Source organism: Festucalex cinctus, chromosome 13, assembly GCF_051991245.1.
Source record: "Festucalex cinctus isolate MCC-2025b chromosome 13, RoL_Fcin_1.0, whole genome shotgun sequence".
Taxonomy (NCBI): Eukaryota; Metazoa; Chordata; class Actinopteri; order Syngnathiformes; family Syngnathidae; genus Festucalex; species Festucalex cinctus.
Window position 1 is genome coordinate 23,915,999 of NC_135423.1, and position 16,244 is coordinate 23,932,242.

The 16,244-nt window shown below is 38.4% G+C and overlaps 1 protein-coding gene and 1 long non-coding RNA gene across 5 annotated transcripts in view; both read right to left on the reverse strand.

Annotated features, from left to right (window-relative positions):
* Nucleotides 1–298: 298 nt before the first annotated feature.
* On the reverse strand, nt 299–807 carry LOC144033625 (uncharacterized). Its single transcript, XR_013288022.1, has 2 exons — nt 568–807; nt 299–467 (listed from the first exon to the last, which is right to left on the reverse strand). It is a non-coding gene; the product is annotated as an uncharacterized LOC144033625 (long non-coding RNA).
* Nucleotides 808–2,712: 1,905 nt separating this feature from the next.
* chrd (chordin) overlaps nt 2,713–16,244 on the reverse strand; it is a 42,738-nt gene continuing 29,206 nt past the window's right edge. For all 4 annotated transcript variants that reach the window (XM_077541870.1, XM_077541871.1, XM_077541872.1 and 1 more), the window contains 12 exons: nt 15,109–15,256; nt 13,100–13,206; nt 12,457–12,736; nt 12,137–12,378; nt 11,943–12,056; nt 9,593–9,784; nt 9,389–9,482; nt 8,258–8,314; nt 8,020–8,123; nt 6,264–6,527; nt 3,757–3,850; nt 2,713–3,678 (listed from right to left, as the gene is read on the reverse strand). In XM_077541870.1, coding sequence (XP_077397996.1) covers nt 3,614–3,678; nt 3,757–3,850; nt 6,264–6,527; nt 8,020–8,123; nt 8,258–8,314; nt 9,389–9,482; nt 9,593–9,784; nt 11,943–12,056; nt 12,137–12,378; nt 12,457–12,736; nt 13,100–13,206; nt 15,109–15,256 — 1,761 coding nt within the window. In that variant the 3' untranslated portion in view covers nt 2,713–3,613. The remainder of the gene's footprint in view (nt 3,679–3,756; nt 3,851–6,263; nt 6,528–8,019; nt 8,124–8,257; nt 8,315–9,388; nt 9,483–9,592; nt 9,785–11,942; nt 12,057–12,136; nt 12,379–12,456; nt 12,737–13,099; nt 13,207–15,108; nt 15,257–16,244) is intronic.

Here is a 16,244-nt window from a genome sequence, read left to right on the forward strand (position 1 = left end):
AATATATGGAAAATAGACATAGACATACAGGTTTGGGCCAAAAGTAGTGTTACAGAACAGGTATGTGTTGTACACAGCTAAAATATCTGATTATCTCAATACCATGATGTTTTTTTTTTTTTTTTTTTTTTGTGCTGACATTGTCCCCCAATAACATTGCAACATTCCTCAAACTCTCCCGAACACATAGTATGATCTGTAACACTACTTTTCGCCTACTCTATGATGTTATTGGGGCAAAATTAAGGAAGGCTTGTCCATTGATTGTGTGAACAGACTGCAGTAATAATGAAGTCTCTTCAATGTTTGCTGGTTTTATTAAGTTTGACATGCTCCTTGACTGCACAAGTACATGTTATGGAGTGAGGGCATGTTCCCACCAACGATGATATCATATTCTTCAAAGGCTTGCTGAGGAAAGTGAGGGAGGAGTCACTCCATGGCTTCAGACACCTGGTCAGCAGGTCCTGTGTAAAACAAGTGGTGCTTGTACATGTGACCATTCCGTATTGCTTCACACAAAAAGTTCATGTAGTGTGCAATGCCGTCCATATGTAAATGACATACCAAGACGTCGGCTGACTTCAGTTTGTTGCAGCTCTGATATGGTAGGTGGAGATACTGGTGGTACAACACCGAAGCCTTCTGGGGTCCTCCATTCAAGTGTCCTCATTCGGGGCATTCCAATTTGGCTGCTGACTCTCCCCTTGATTTTTTTTTTTCTTGCAGGTCGGTGATGTATTTAAACGGTGCATGAATGCTTGTATACATCAGAATATGGTTCTGGAACCCCTCAAGTTTGGCTGTTGATCGAGTGTGACACAAACAAAAACAAAATTATAAAATGAAATAAAATAAAATAATTGATGATACTACTATATGTCACCAACTTTCCAACAAAGCCCCCAAAATAGAGGTAAGATCTTTAGTTTTTGGGCCCAAAACATTGTATTAGCTAGATAAAAGTAACTTGACTGCATACTGCATACAATATGCAAAGGCTGCTTGCTTGTCGAGTTTCCGTGGAAAACGTAGCAGCCTGGCAGCCTGTAAATTCTTGTGCACCCAATTACACAATGGACCAGTACACACTTGAGTGAGAGAGTTCAGACTCTAGCAGTGCTTACGGTGCAGCCAGCATTTAATTCCAGAAAGTTATTCCCTGCCGAAAATTAATTTCGAGAACACTATTTTCACCAACCACAACGAAAATAATAATTTTCAACTCCTCAACTAATACAGTATGCTTTAGATTCTCCATTGAAGTTATGGGCAAATATACCTCCGAAATCATAGTTACACTACATTACACAATAACTTGCGCATTTACTCTAAATATAACGTGCCAGCGGGAATCTTTTTTTTTTTTTCAAAGCAAGTAGCTACATAACGAAATCCTTCGAGTGGTGCGGAGTTGCTAATCAACAGCTACAGTGATCATAAAACAAAGGTACGAACATCGTATTAATTAGTACGGTGTATACTTTTTCTCTCGCTCTCAAAACGTAAACACAAATGTACTCTTACTTACCGGTCAAGTAGAAAGCAGTCGAAGGCACCGGCACGTCCCAAACCGAGTCTGTTCCTCATTTCTCTCCATCTGGCAAATGCGGCTACAATATAAACTCTTGTTTTGTCGCGCTGAAATAAAATAAATTCCCAAAGCAATTGTGATGCTTGATAATGCTCTCTTCGGGAACCGGAAACTCTTCTTCTTCGTGTACATGCGGTCGCCATACAAACCGGAAGTGCGTCTGCAAAGGCGTTCCAAAAACGCGTTAAGAAATGGAGCGCTGAAATTTGTCTTTGACGGCACCCGTAGCAGAAAGATGGCGGCGAAACATGGCGGACACTAGCAGGTGAGGCGCGGTCATGTAAAATAATTAGTGATTTATATACTTACCGTTAAATTTAAAAAAAGTATGTTTATGCGATACAACGTATCTTTTTACTTACTACTAACACAAACATTTGTTTTTTTTAAATGAATGACTTTTTATTTCACCACTAGATGCCACTGTATAATACTGAGTGTACCTTTAAGTTACACATATTAAAATTCATTAGGGTGAAAAAAAAAACAAAAAAAAAAACAAACCTTTTTTTTGGTAAACCCAAATAATTCAACAACAAAATGCTAGTAAACCTCCAATATACAATTTCCATTAAAAATGCAAATAAAAAATACTGAGAACCAATCTGAAAATGGTATTTGGGGGTCCAATTTATTAGAGGAAATGTGTTAATAATTTACCTTCTCCGCCAATTTTCTTTTCCCCAAAAAATATTTTCTAAAATATATTTTAAAGCAAGTAATCCAACCAGAGGTGACTTCAGTCCACCGTCTTAGGAACAAACCCAAACATATTAATGTAAACTGTTTAACAAAATTATTGTAAATAATAATAAATAATTGCTTGTGAAACTTGTACTGTGTGACGACAGATTCACATTCACAACAGAGCTTATTTTAACACACACATAGGATACACCCTTGGTATCCTTTTTTTTAAAGTGATTTTTTTCTCTGAAAGTTTTTGTAATATTTGATTTCCCAATGTTCAGAATTTGCATGCTACAATGAAAGCTCGGATAGAAAATTAACTCATGAAACTGGAATGAACAAAGCATGAAAATAAATTGAGGGATTAGAGGCAACAATAACACAATCACAGATCTAGATTTTACCATCATCTGTTTTATTTTGGGATCCACACCATTCAATAAATACAAATACAAACCAGCTTCATGTTCTTAAAAAACAGTATTAAAAGAAATCATACAATATTATTGAATTCAAAACAAACAGGAACAAGTGAAGCAGAGCAAAAGTGAGATCAAAAAGAGGCTCAAGGTTAGCAAAGAAACAAGAAGCAGCTGAGCATCTTGGAGCTTCTCAATGTGTGATCTCAATGCTGCCAAAAAAGAACAGAAAAACATTGACGGGTTCACTTGTGTGGAAACACACTCAAAAGGGAACAAGAATCTTTTTGGAAACTCACTGAAATGCCCCCAAAACAAACAAAACAAAAGCTGTCCCTGTTTCACTTTTCTTGAAACTTGCGTCTATCTGTACAGCTGTTTAGCTGTCATTTACAAGGCATCGCATGCACACATACACATCTGGATTCAGACAGTCACACATTCATCCGTGGCTTTATGTTGTCCAGTGAAAGAGCACTTGAAGTAGCTATAGTACAGTAGCTGTGGCGGTGCTCCAAAATGGAAGTCTTGTCAGCGACATTCAACTGAAACTCACTCGACAGCCCAAAGCTTCCATTCAAAAGCTGCCTTGTTAAGCTGCTGTACAGTATATACATATATTTGAACAAGCAAAAAATCTCAAGGAAAATTTCACTCTGCAAGTTTGTAGCGTCTGTTTGGTCATCTCAAGGTCGCTAATCCCTCGGAAAATTCTGTCATTTGTTAGTTTTCATCTTCTGGTTTTCCTTCTGTGCTCCTCTCTGTCCTTTTACAATCTTAAAGCTGACAACAAGGTGGGTGGGGGGGTTATGGGTGGAACATGATCGGCCCAGTGCGCAGTTCTGGGTTCAGGTTAAGGATCAGTTTGGCAAAGTCGTCATCAAGGTTCTTTTGAGTGTTGTGAGTTAGCTCAGGGTCTCCGGCTCGGCCGTTTGTCGAGAGCTTTCATCACGAGTTCATCTTTGTCTCTCGAATCTATAAGAGACGATATGAGACGATTTCAGTTCTGTTTCATATTTCAGGATTAGTTGAGATTGGCTGGCAAGCACTTACCGATGCAGTCAGGACAGCACGAGCCGTCTAGGCGAGTGATGTTGGAGCAGGTCAGCACCGGACATTGCTTGCGCTGACATTTGGTCACACCATGCTGTGGGAAATAATAGAAGAACATTGGTTGGACAAAGAAAAAAAACAAAAAAAAAACATATGAGCTTCTTTTTTCACTTTTATTAAATTAAACGCAGAGGGACTTGCCATGGTTCCCAAACAAAACACTGACACCGACTGTCATTTATTAAAGTTGATATGGAAAACAAAAGCAAACCTTATCGACACGTCTGGCAGAAGCAGAGCAACTACTTTGACTTTGGATATCTGAAGAATGCAAGTGCAATATTTACTTTCTGATTAGTTCAGTTTTGGTGCCTAATAACACTCAAGGGAAATTTCACATCTCTTGTGCACCATAAGTCTCTCCCGATTTTGTTAAACACATACTGTAGCTCTTCTTTCCCATGACAGTGTGCATAATGTAACTCAATGATGTGCCATCAGGGCCATCAAGACCTTCCCTGAAGGCCTAAACATGATCAAAAGCGCTGACCTTTAAATTTAAAACTAGGGATGGGCGAGTACCGATACCAGGTATCGGTATCGGGCCGATACCAGCCTTTTTCAAGTACTCGAGTACTCGTGACGCAGACGAGTACAAGCGACCGATGGCAGAGGTGGAATACGTTAAGTGAGTCCTCCTTGCCTGTAACTGGCGCTAGCTAGCTTGCAGCAGTTCTTCACCAAAACTTCACCGGTTTGGAAATACTTCAAAATTGTGAATCTTAAACTAAAAGAGCATTTTTGTGTTTTATTTTGAGCGTTAAGACTATTGAAGAGTGACTGTGCTGTTTTTTTTGGGTCAAAATTAAAGGACATATATTTGTTTAAAAATATCTTTTAGTGATTTTTTTTATTTGTCAAAATTTACTACTGGTATCGGCAGTTGGTATTGGTATCGGTGAGTACTGAGGGTCTGAGTATCGGTATCGGTCTGGAAAAAAGTGGTATCGAATATCCCTATTTAAAACTGTGTATAATTTTGTAAAATATTGCATTCAGTTATTTCTATCACTTTCTATTTCATAGTGTGTGTCTTGGCTGCACATTTTGCAGTCGTTTGTGGGTCTTTTTTTTTTTTTTTGGTCCAATCAAATTTAAGCTTCCATGTGATGCTATATCAGCCTTCAGACAAGTATTGAAACAGACCAATAGATTTAAATAAATATATAAATAAATAAACAAATAAACAAACAAATAAATAAATAATTAAACAAGAATCTGAACCTATAACATTACAAATTGAACCTACAGAACGTAATCAAAGCCAGCTCGCAGGCCTTGGGGGATGTCCGCATTTTTCTGTCCTCTGATTGGTTCAGAGCTACTTGAGTGGGATTTCATTACACGAAGTCCGGGAGAAAGAAAGAAAGAAAGAAAGAAAGAAAGAAAGAAAGAAAGAAAGAAAGAAAGAAAGAAAGAAAGAAAGAAAGATAGAGAAAGTAAGAACGAAAGATAATTTGAGATGAAAATATTTCCATAATTCTAATTCAGTAATTGTAAACATAAAATAAAAAGATTCATAATTATCTTAAATGCAAAAAGTCAGGTCTTTCATAAATGTAACAAAATACTTTTGAATTCATGTGAGCAGTAAATGTCAATAAAACAATAAAATACAAAAACCTCGGTCTTTAAAATTCTATTTTCTTATAAATGTGTGTGAAAAAGATATATTAAAATTAAGGGTGTTCGATACTACTTTTTTTTCCAGACCGATACCGATACTCAGACCCTCAGTACTCACCGATACAGATACCAACTGCCGATACCAGTAGTACATTTTGACAAATAAAAAAAATCACTAAAATATATTTTTAAACAAATATATTTCCTTTAATTTTGACAAAAAAAAAACCCCAGCACAGTCACTCTTCAATAGTCTTAACACACAAAAATGCTCTTTTAGTTTAAGAGTCACAATTTTGAAGTATTTCCAAACCGGTGAAGTTTTGGTGAAAAACTGCTGCAAGCTAGCACCAGTTACAGGCAAGGAGGACTCACTTAACGTCTTCCCCCTCTGCCATCGGTCGCTTGTACTCGTCTGCGTCACAAGTACTCGAGTACTTGAAAAAAGGCTGGTATCGGCCCAATACCGATACCTGGTATCGGTACTCGCCCATCCCTAATTAAAATAATTGATTCATGATTTTATGAATCAATATCAGGCTCAAAAAGGAAAAATCATAAGCATTAAGACACTTGGCAATGGCTACCACAGGACGTGAACAATGTGTCATTTAAATAAGTTCAGTGGAATACTAGAAAATTATTAAAGGGGGCATATTGCTATATAATGCTAAACCACCTTCAGTTGCCATGGGAATGAAAACCATACTTGCCATTGGCCAAGCATTATGTGTGTGTGAGTTGTTGTTTTTTATTTTCTTAACAATTTCAAAAGCATAAAATTGACTGGTTTGATATCATTTAGCTTTAACAACACTTACATCACACCAGCAGTTGATGCACTTCATCTCTCCCACCAGCGGAACCCAGGGATGCCAGTTGTCACTGTTCTGGTAATAGTTCTTGCCAAATTTGCAGTGTCTCGGCCCATCAGCCTGCATCATGTCGGTGTGTTCCAGGTCCCCGGCGGTCTTCTCCTCCTCCGGACACTCTTTACAACAATCCGACGGGTTTTGCCTCACTGGATGACTGCACGTCAACATCGGACACGTCACCTTCTCGCAGTGTACCTCACCTGTTGAACCCTGTGAGAGGAGAATACTTTTTATGAATCAAAGTTTGATACTTGTACATTAAAATAATAAGCATATTTTTACAGTTATTGAACAACATTTTGAAAGCAGATGAAAGACAAAAGAAAATAAACAATGAGGCCATAATGCAATTGCAGTGAATTTAAAACAATTAAAAAAAGAAAATAATAATTATACTACTATTATACTACTACTACTACTACTAATAATAATAATAATAATAATAAAAATAATAATAATAATAATAATAATAATAATATTTTTGATGGTAACTGAGTGCACCTTCATGTGTCATACTCTTACGTTACTGCACAAACTAGTGCATTGCGCTTTGTTTGCAACCTCTAATTAAACTTTATATGTCAGGATCAGGGTTATTATAGTTTTGAAATGTTCATTTTAAGATAGTTTTTTATTTTTTTTAGTTACATTTAATTAGTTTTCAGGGTGGTTCTGCTAGTTTTATTTTGTTTTTTGTTTTTTAAAGAATGCTTTGTTTTAGTTTAGTTTTAGTTAGTTTCAGTATTAGTTTTAGTTTTTCGTTATTTTTTAAATGCATATTACTTGTGTGCAATATTTAATAAACACCATGGTAAAATGAATTAAGTAACAAATTTTTTACCTAGCATTGAATTTAGGCTGAGTTAAATGAAAACACAAGCAGACTGAGCCATTGGAGCCAAAAGTCAATCTGACAAATTTCTCGCCTAGGAGTGCTTTTCTATTGGCTGCTGCTAGATGATGTCACTTCTGTGTGACACATTTTTCAAACGTCTTTATTCCGGTTAATATCGGAGTGAATATACTTAAAATCACATTTCAAAATCATCCTCAAAGCCTCATGTATTAAATGAATTACCAATGACCACAACAAAGGACATTTTCGCTATACATATAGTTAGTTTTAGTTAGTTTTGGAAACCTAAAATGTAGTTTCAGTTAGTTTTCATTTTTTTTTTTTTTTTTTTTTTTATTATGTTGACAAAATTATTTTTTTAATTTTAGTTTGAGTTATTTTGTTAGTTTTCATTAACTAAAATATACTTGGCCAGGATTGGCATACACTGAGAACACCCTGTACCACGGATCTCAAACTCTGTGGCGACACCAACGTTAAACTTTGATGTTAAGTAGGGAACCACAAACAACATCCTGCAGGCCACAAATGGCCCCCGGACCCCAAGTTTGAGACCCTTGCCTTATACTAAGCATATATAGCATATTCTCTATTATAACTGGGCATTGATATGATGTAGTATATTGTGTATTAACCCAAATTCTAGTCCCCAGTTCAGTTCTTTCTTCTGCATTTCATCTCTCCGTCTGCCATTTTTGAGAGAATGCTCACTGTATTTCTACATATTACTCAAACAAACGAGTGAGACGTGTATTCAGGCCTGTTTTTGGGGAGCTAACGCAAGTTAAATGACCCATTAGGGGCCTTGCAAAGTAAAGCCAGATGTGAGTGCCGGTGCATGTATACCTTGCAAGTGCAGACGGCACATTTAATGTAACCAAAGGGAGGTACAAACGGATGCCATGTCGTTCCTGGGGCGTGCATCTTCTGGTCTCCCTCAAAATAACAACCTAAGAGAAAGATATTAGACTGTTATGTTGATGACAGCTGGCAAGAAAATAATAAGCAAATGATTTGCAGTCTATACTTGCAAACAGAGACATGACACAAACAAATTCCAGATGAGAGAAAGAAAAACGCCCACCTTCGGGATTTTCTTCCACTTTTTCTAGAACTTTTGTATCCTTTGTGTCCGTCCTCTCTGGATGGCAAGAAAGGAATGGAGACATAATTAACTCATTGACTCAAGCCATTTTCACTGAAGCACCCACTTCACTCCCAGCTGTTTTTTCTAGATTTTGTGTGATTTTACAAGGCCCAGAGTATATTGTGCGCTATAAAAACATGGAACCTACTAAAAGAAAGATTAGAGTCTCTTCTTTCATCAGGAAAAAAAATGTATATTTGTACTAGGGGTGGGAGAAAAAAAATCGATATTGCAATATATTGTTGCGCTCTCTGTTACAATAAATTATTGATACACTGACGGTAGATATCGATGTAATGTGTCAAGTTGTGTATAAATGTTTATGCACTTTAATTTGTCTCACTTTACAATGTTTACAGTTATAAGGCTAAGAGGCAGTGAGGCACTACATCTTTCTTTGTACATTGTACAAAGTTTTGGCATTGAATAAATGCATAATTAGACTTTTTCCTTTTTATGGGCATTTGTTGACTTTTTCAGTCACATATCATGATATATTGCTAATTTTCTTTTTGACAATATATCAAAAATTGTACATATCGTGTATCGTGACATCGTATCGTGAGCGAAATATCGTCACAGTATCGAATTGTGGTTTACCCGTATCGTCCCACCACTTATTATTTGTACCTGTTTCTGTTTTGCAGCAATTAGCATTAGAATATAGCTAAGTTTCATCATTATTCACAAATCTGTGCAAAACACTGGGGAATAGAGCTTGTTGCAACATGGGCCTTGATCTCTTATACTCTGATGCCACCTGCTGGCCGTTTTTTTTTTTTTTTTTTTTTTTTTTTAATGATAACTACCATTGCTTTAAGCCACCTCTTCAAGTCAGAGACTGCATCAAAGCCTTCTTTCTGTATGCACTAGCTTAAAAAAAAACATACCAAAAAAAAACAAAAATAAAACAAAACGTATAAATACGTTTTTGGGACCATGGCAATATTTAAAATAGAACGTTCTTGGGAGCAAATGAGTTATTAGTGAAATTAATTAAATTGGCACACTTGGTGATCTCTTATGGCACACTGGCCTAATGTCAATGTCGTAAAACAAGAATCTCACCATCACAGATTGGGCAGCATTTATCATCAGGCTGGATACTCTGGGAACAGGTCAACACCGGGCAGATTACTGGATCACAGATCACCGTTCGCTTCTACAAAGAGAGACAGTTGGGATATATCACACTTGAAAAAGAAAAACAAACACCTTTCCTTATAGAGTCAACTTTCAATGTTACATCAGATTGTGTTTCTTTTTATTTACCTGACAGCTGCAGGAGAAACATTTGTCATAGTTGGGAGTCCAGCGGGATCCGTGAGCATGGTACTGGTTCTCAAAGAAACACGTATGAGGATCTTTCTTCAGCATTTCAGGATCTTTGACAAAAAAGTCGTCAAATTCCGCCTCGTCCACGTCAACATTCGTCCCAAACTCGCAATTGTTGGGCACGTGGACCTGGACACATCACATGGTTGTCAAGACAATTGAAAGAAAGGAAAGCGAGGTTGCTGTACACATATGTGTAAATTGTTCTTAAATGGAGCTTCTCTGTTCACTGGTAGCTATTTAATGTATGTGTTGCACCTCTTTGATATTTAAACAGATGGACTTCGACACAAGTGTTTCCCTTATCAAATGGAGAAATCATGAAAGCTGCCAGTGGTCTTGTAGTCAAAAGAGAAGCACTTTCCAACAACGGCTGCTGTCTGCGAAAGTGAATTTTTGTTGTTGTCAGTTTCGGAAGGTAAATATTTCACTTTTATCTTTTACCTGACTCACCCGCAATTTTAAACAACTTCATTCATCATTTTTTAGAAGCTAAATTTTGATATTATACTGTTATGATTCACAACATTCACTAATGCGCCACCATAATAACAAAAATAGTGTTAAATTATATCCACTTGAAAAAAAAATCAACTTTTATGTATTAAGCACACTAAAATTAATCAAGTAAGCAATTATATATTGCATTTTCTAGTTAATTTAATAAATGCATAGCAGCTTTCTGTTAAGGTGATATGGAAAATAGTTCCGTAATTTTTAAGATTTTGGGGTAGCCGTAAGTCCTATATCCCGCTAGACTAGATCCACCCCTACAATGAACAACAGCTGAATCCGATCTCCACAATAACTGTAGGAAGCTGACCATTTTTAAAACAGTTACCTGAGGGTCATTAATCATCTTCTTGACACTGAGCAGAGAGTTGAAGAAACTATGTTTCCTTCTAAAATATAATTATCTTTATTGGTCAGTGTTTTGAAGAGAAATTGTGTTATTTTAGTCATAGTTTATGAATAAAAAGATGAATGAATCTTTGATTATTTAGAAACTTACATAAAAAAAACATACATAAGCCTTTTTTGTAGTAATAGTGGCACCTATTTTTGACACCCTCCATTTCACACTTCCATCCCAATTTTAGCTTCTTCTTCTTCGTCCTCTTTTTTTTGTCATGTCACGGGCCGCTGAAAAATGAATGGCGGGCCACAAATGGCCCCCGAGCCGTAGTTTGTAACAACTAGTCTAATAAGAAAATTTACACAATAATTATAGTTAGTTTTATAAATGTGTGATTTAGTTTGTTCATTCAAAAAAAATTTTTTTTTTTGTTGTTTTTATTTTACTTTGCTAACAATTTTTTTTTTTTTTTTTTTTTAAATTAATTTTAGATTTAGCTTTTTTTTGTTACTTTTTGTTAATGGTAGAGTGTGTATTATTTAGTGACACTAACAGAATGCAACGCTTTTTAATGACATACACTACAGTGCCTCTGAGAGATCACACGACCTATCACCAAACCTACCACCAATTAGTACCAATTATTTGGAGTGAGCGAGCAACCAAGAATTAGCCGGAGCGGCTAACAAGAGCAGCTAGCGGGAGAAGCTAGTAAAAGCTAGAGAGGTCAAAGCAGAGGCAGATAAGCGGCTGGAACCCCAATCACGGAACTCAGCGACGGCCACCTGCAACGGCTGGGTCTGACACTAGCTGCAAGAACCACCAGGGGTTAAGTACATTTGTGAATGTCTTCTCTTTGGGTTTCTATAGCAGAAATATGGCAGTGAACTAATTCAACGTGACCTCTGTAATATAATTAGTGATTATTAGACCTATGATCATCAAAAGTGTTTTATCTTAAAATGAAGTGAAATGAATTATTAGTTCATGACTGGATTCCGCTAAATTCTCTTTAAAATCTTTTCTCTAAAATCTCTTTAACCATAATAACCTTGCGTCCTAGAGTTGGAGTAAAAGGTTATGCATTCCCTCTTTGCTTTGTGGGTTTGGGATCTATGCTGTAAAATGCCTGTCTTGTCATATAAAAGTTGTTTTACAAGAGCACTTGCTGTGGGTAAGGTCAATGTCCTGCAGCTATGCAGCTATGGTAGGTAATAAAATAAATGTTGTTTCAGTAGGCTTATGGATGTTTTTTTCAGTCGGCTTAGTTCTTCTAAGACAGACTTATGTTTATGGAAATACCCCCCCAAAACTAATCAAAATCCACATGTCAAGCTTTTATAATGAATGAAAATGTTATAAATAAAACACAGACTACAAAACATAAATGAAATGAACAATGACTAAGCAAGAAAACTTTTCTTCACATACCCGTCCTCGAATTTCTCCCCTTGGGTTCAGCTTGGTGCTGACCTGGATGAAGGCTGTTCCTTGGTCTAAGTGCTGCAGTAATTCTGCACTGATGTCCTTCAAGACTCCCTGAGCCTGGAGGAGATTATTGAGATTGTGTTCTGGTTCTGTGCTTGTGGGCCTGTGGACCCAGTGCTGCATTTGTGGCGATGTACCTGCGAGCCGTAGAAGCCAGTCAGCAGTCGCTTGCTGTTGACGCTGCTGTCATCCAGCTCGCCGATCTCAGCCAGGCCCTGCAGGTGGGCGTTCACTGTGAGGTCATCGCCCTTGCTGAGGCCTGCCACAACAATCTCATAATGAAGGTGACAGTATTTGTCCACGGACACCCAGGCGTGGCCAGAAGCGCCGGTTCTGATTGGGGGGGACACAAAGTGGCCGGCAAGAGGGGTGGGCAACTCTAGAGGAGGAAGTGTACAATTTCATGAGATGATAGTGATGGTTTCGTCAATGTACAATGTCTCCAATAGATTCTTACCATGCCTTGGAGCCTCCAGGCCGCTATAGGGCAGCGCTTTGATCTGACCCCTTAGCTCCCCCTCCTGGTTTTGAGCCGTAGCCACGTTAATGAAGAGTTCGTTCTGCAGCAGCATGTGAATGTTTCGGGCCTCCAAGCGACTCCAGCTGCCCACCGCCTTTCCTGAAACCTTGTTGTACTCGGGCGTCAAGTCGTACAGAATTGAACGCTTGTTCCGTCGCCGTGGCTTCAGCTCAATCGTGAGGCCGACCATGTCTCCAGTCAGACCCGCAACTTGAATCTGAATATGGGGTACAGAGATGGAAAGTGTTTTGAAATTGCAGGTATTGCAAACATATTAAATATGGGAATTGTTAGGTAATCTCCGTGGGAAATTGCGCCTCTTTTGGTGAATGGTGAATTTTTGGGTGAAAAATGATGAATTTCTGAAAAACTGTTAATATTAGGAATGAGAAAAATACTAGCTCCCATGGCGTGGATTTTTGGAATATGATGAAATTGGAATTATGTTAATCCGATGAATTAGGTGGAAGGAGATGCATGTCATCAAAAAAGTGGGAGGAATTAAAAAAAATGAGACTATAGTTATTATTTCTTCAGCCTTCACACAATAACATGCATTCAAAATCCAACAAATCCATACCTGATAATCCAGCGTGCCATTATCATGGAGGTTAAAGACTGCGGAGCCCGAGCCTCCTGTCTTCCCAGGAGTTAGTGCATCACCGCTGGACAGAACGCTTTGAATAGCTGAACCACACACAAAGTGACTTTCATCAAAATCTGCTTAAGAACATTTTATGCTCATATTACTGGGATTCAACATTTTTCAGACAGACTAATCTTTCCTTAAAACTGCTGTAGAGTCCGGCGGCATGCAAAAATGAGGCAATCGTTATTATTGTCATAATTGCTTCTTAAAGAGAGGTTGATGATACTCACACTGTGTTAGCATATCTAGTGTACAATCATGCACATATTCCTATACATATGACTTACAACAGTGAGACCTTGCAGACCCATATGATGATAGAATGTGGTCGCACTGTCTGGCACAGTCACAAAAACACACCCAAGGTAAGTCTTGATATGAGATAACCCTTGCTGAACGCAGCAGGCTTAAAAGGATTGGGAGGAATTAGAAGAAGAGGCGGGATAACACCGTATGAAAATGAAAAAGCGGGCAGAAAAAAGTTGAACGGACGAGGCCATAGTTGGACTCAAGGATTGAATGATGAAGAAGAGGTTGAAATGAGAACACTGGTCAGAGTGAAAAGACCATGTTGGGTTAAAATTCTTCAGACATTACATCACAGCACTAACAGTAACAACCGACAAGGAGCGTCAGGTCCAGCAGACTTTGACCTTAATGTGTGGAAGCCAACTTTAGTGTGTGTGTGTGGTTGTTTTGGGGGTGGCAGTTGGGGGACTAAGCACCATTGGAAATCATACTGTATGTTATGATATGACTGTACTTCTGAAATTTCTGTTGATCTCTTCATAGAGAGGACAAAAACTTGACCAAAATGTCTAAAAATCACATTTTGTTTTAGTTCTATTACTGAAAATGGATTAATGGACACCACCATTACCAATGGATAAAATAAAATATCCCACCATTTTCTAAAGCACTTGCGGGTTGGTGATTTGAAGCTGACTTTGACCATCTGCAGAAGTAAAGCCACCGGCGGCCATTTTTACGCTGCCACTCACTAAGTCTGCCTACATTGAATACATTGATTTCTCTGTGGCGAAAATGCCACCGTTTACGGCATACGGTTGTGCCAGTAGGACTGGGAGAAGCGCTACATGCATATTTCATAGGTAGGAATGTTATAAGGCATATCCAGAGGTGGGCGTCAATGAATTTTGAGTGTCCGTAATTCAATCGTCAACAGTCAGGACACACTTCTGTCATCGTCAGTCGGTCAATATTTCAAGCCAAACATATATTCGTCATTGCTCAGTTTTTCGTCAACCCGTCATCAAAATGGGCCGTCCGTCATTGATGGATTGACAAATTTGACATATTGAAGGACGAAAACCACCTTCAGGCAATGCTCATTTCTTCACTTTTTCTAAGTTTCCCACCTATTGGCAATTGTCAACAAAATGACCATAAATGTTATTGACAGTTTGAGGGACTTTCCGCCAATACTGACGGAATGCCCACCTCTGGGTATATTTCTGAGTGCTACTCAAAGATTTGTCTGCATCATGTTGTCAGAACCATCAACAATGAAATGAAAGCAAAGCCCATAAGGACAAAATTTGCGACAAAATGTAAACCTAACTTCTGTCAGTCACAACTCATGTAACTGACACATACTATGAATGGTCGATGAAGTTTTAAGTTTGTTCCTTGAGAGGCTCTCATTAAGTTCATACCATAATGCTGGTGGAAAACACGGACTGATAATAGTGTTGTTAGCGAAACAATACAAGAAATTGTCAGTTACAGCGGCAACGTAAGATGGTTGCCCTTGGCTTATTGATAGTCCATTTATATATAAGTCCGTGGGTGATAGATATTGCCAGCATAATTGTGTTTTTGTTTTTTTGTTTTTTTTGTTTTGGTTTAAACAATGACATGAGATTGACATTACCCAGAACTATGTCTCGTTTCAAGTAGACATGTTTATTTGTACTTACTGTCACAGGATTTTCTGCCAGTTATGAATCCAGAGATCTGCTGGGAACGGTGACCCTGTGTTGCCACAGCGATCTCCAGCTGCCCGCGAGAAAGCCAGAAGAGTTCGCGGCTATTCAGGTCTGTCAGCACCTCTGCAAAATCTGGATCCTGCACAGAATAGAAGCGTAAAACAGAAACTAAGATGCTGTTTGAACAAACAGTTCAAGTCGAACTGGAAAGCCCTTTCTCCTGTATACAACCCCAGTCATCAAACCGTAATGAACATATCAAATATCGGCCAACTGTTTCCAACTTACAACCATCTCACAAAGAGCAACTAAGGACAGCCAAGACAAGCAAAAAAGTGATGGGGACAATCAAATTTCCCACAGAGAAATTGGGTAACCACATGTGCATCAAGACTACAAATACCTTGAAGAACACAAATGACCGTGTTAAAGACATCCCAAGACATGCTTAAAACAATGCCTTTGAAATCTGCCGCGCATTGCAGTTGCATGCTGAGATAAACTCCTTGCAGACACACTAAGATATGCATCGGTGAGAACACCAAAGCAAAATGCAAGATTAACAAGGCAGATGTACACAAGTGATGAAGAAAAGTTACTTTTATGACCTGGGGCCTCAGCTCAGTATATATATACATGTAACATAAATCCGTGAATGAGGAGCCAAAATGTAATGGGCACAATAAGGATGACAGAGTATGGTGTCAACACTCATTACAGGAGAAAGAAAGATGATGTGCAGCATGTTTTTGGATATCTTCGTTACCCAGCTTGATCCACAATGAGTCAGTGAATTGCATTTAGGGCTGGACTTCAAGGACATTAAAAAGAGGTCATGTGGCAGCAGCAGAGTGAAAACTTTTCACATGGTCATACTCGCCCACAGGCCTGAAAGAGACACGTCGGTCCTTCACGCCATTCCAAGCAGAATTAAAACCAGGCTCTCCTTTAATCGATTCTCCTCCCCCCTTTTCCTCTCTCCATCCATCTCAGCCCACAGACCGCTAACCACTGGCATGTGTGAGAAGTGTGGATGCAGTCCATCTTCCGTAGCACGCCTCCCTCCGTCTCTCATCCCGGCCTTGCATCTGTCTCCGGCAAAGACGCTCTCTTGCGCTAAAACACTT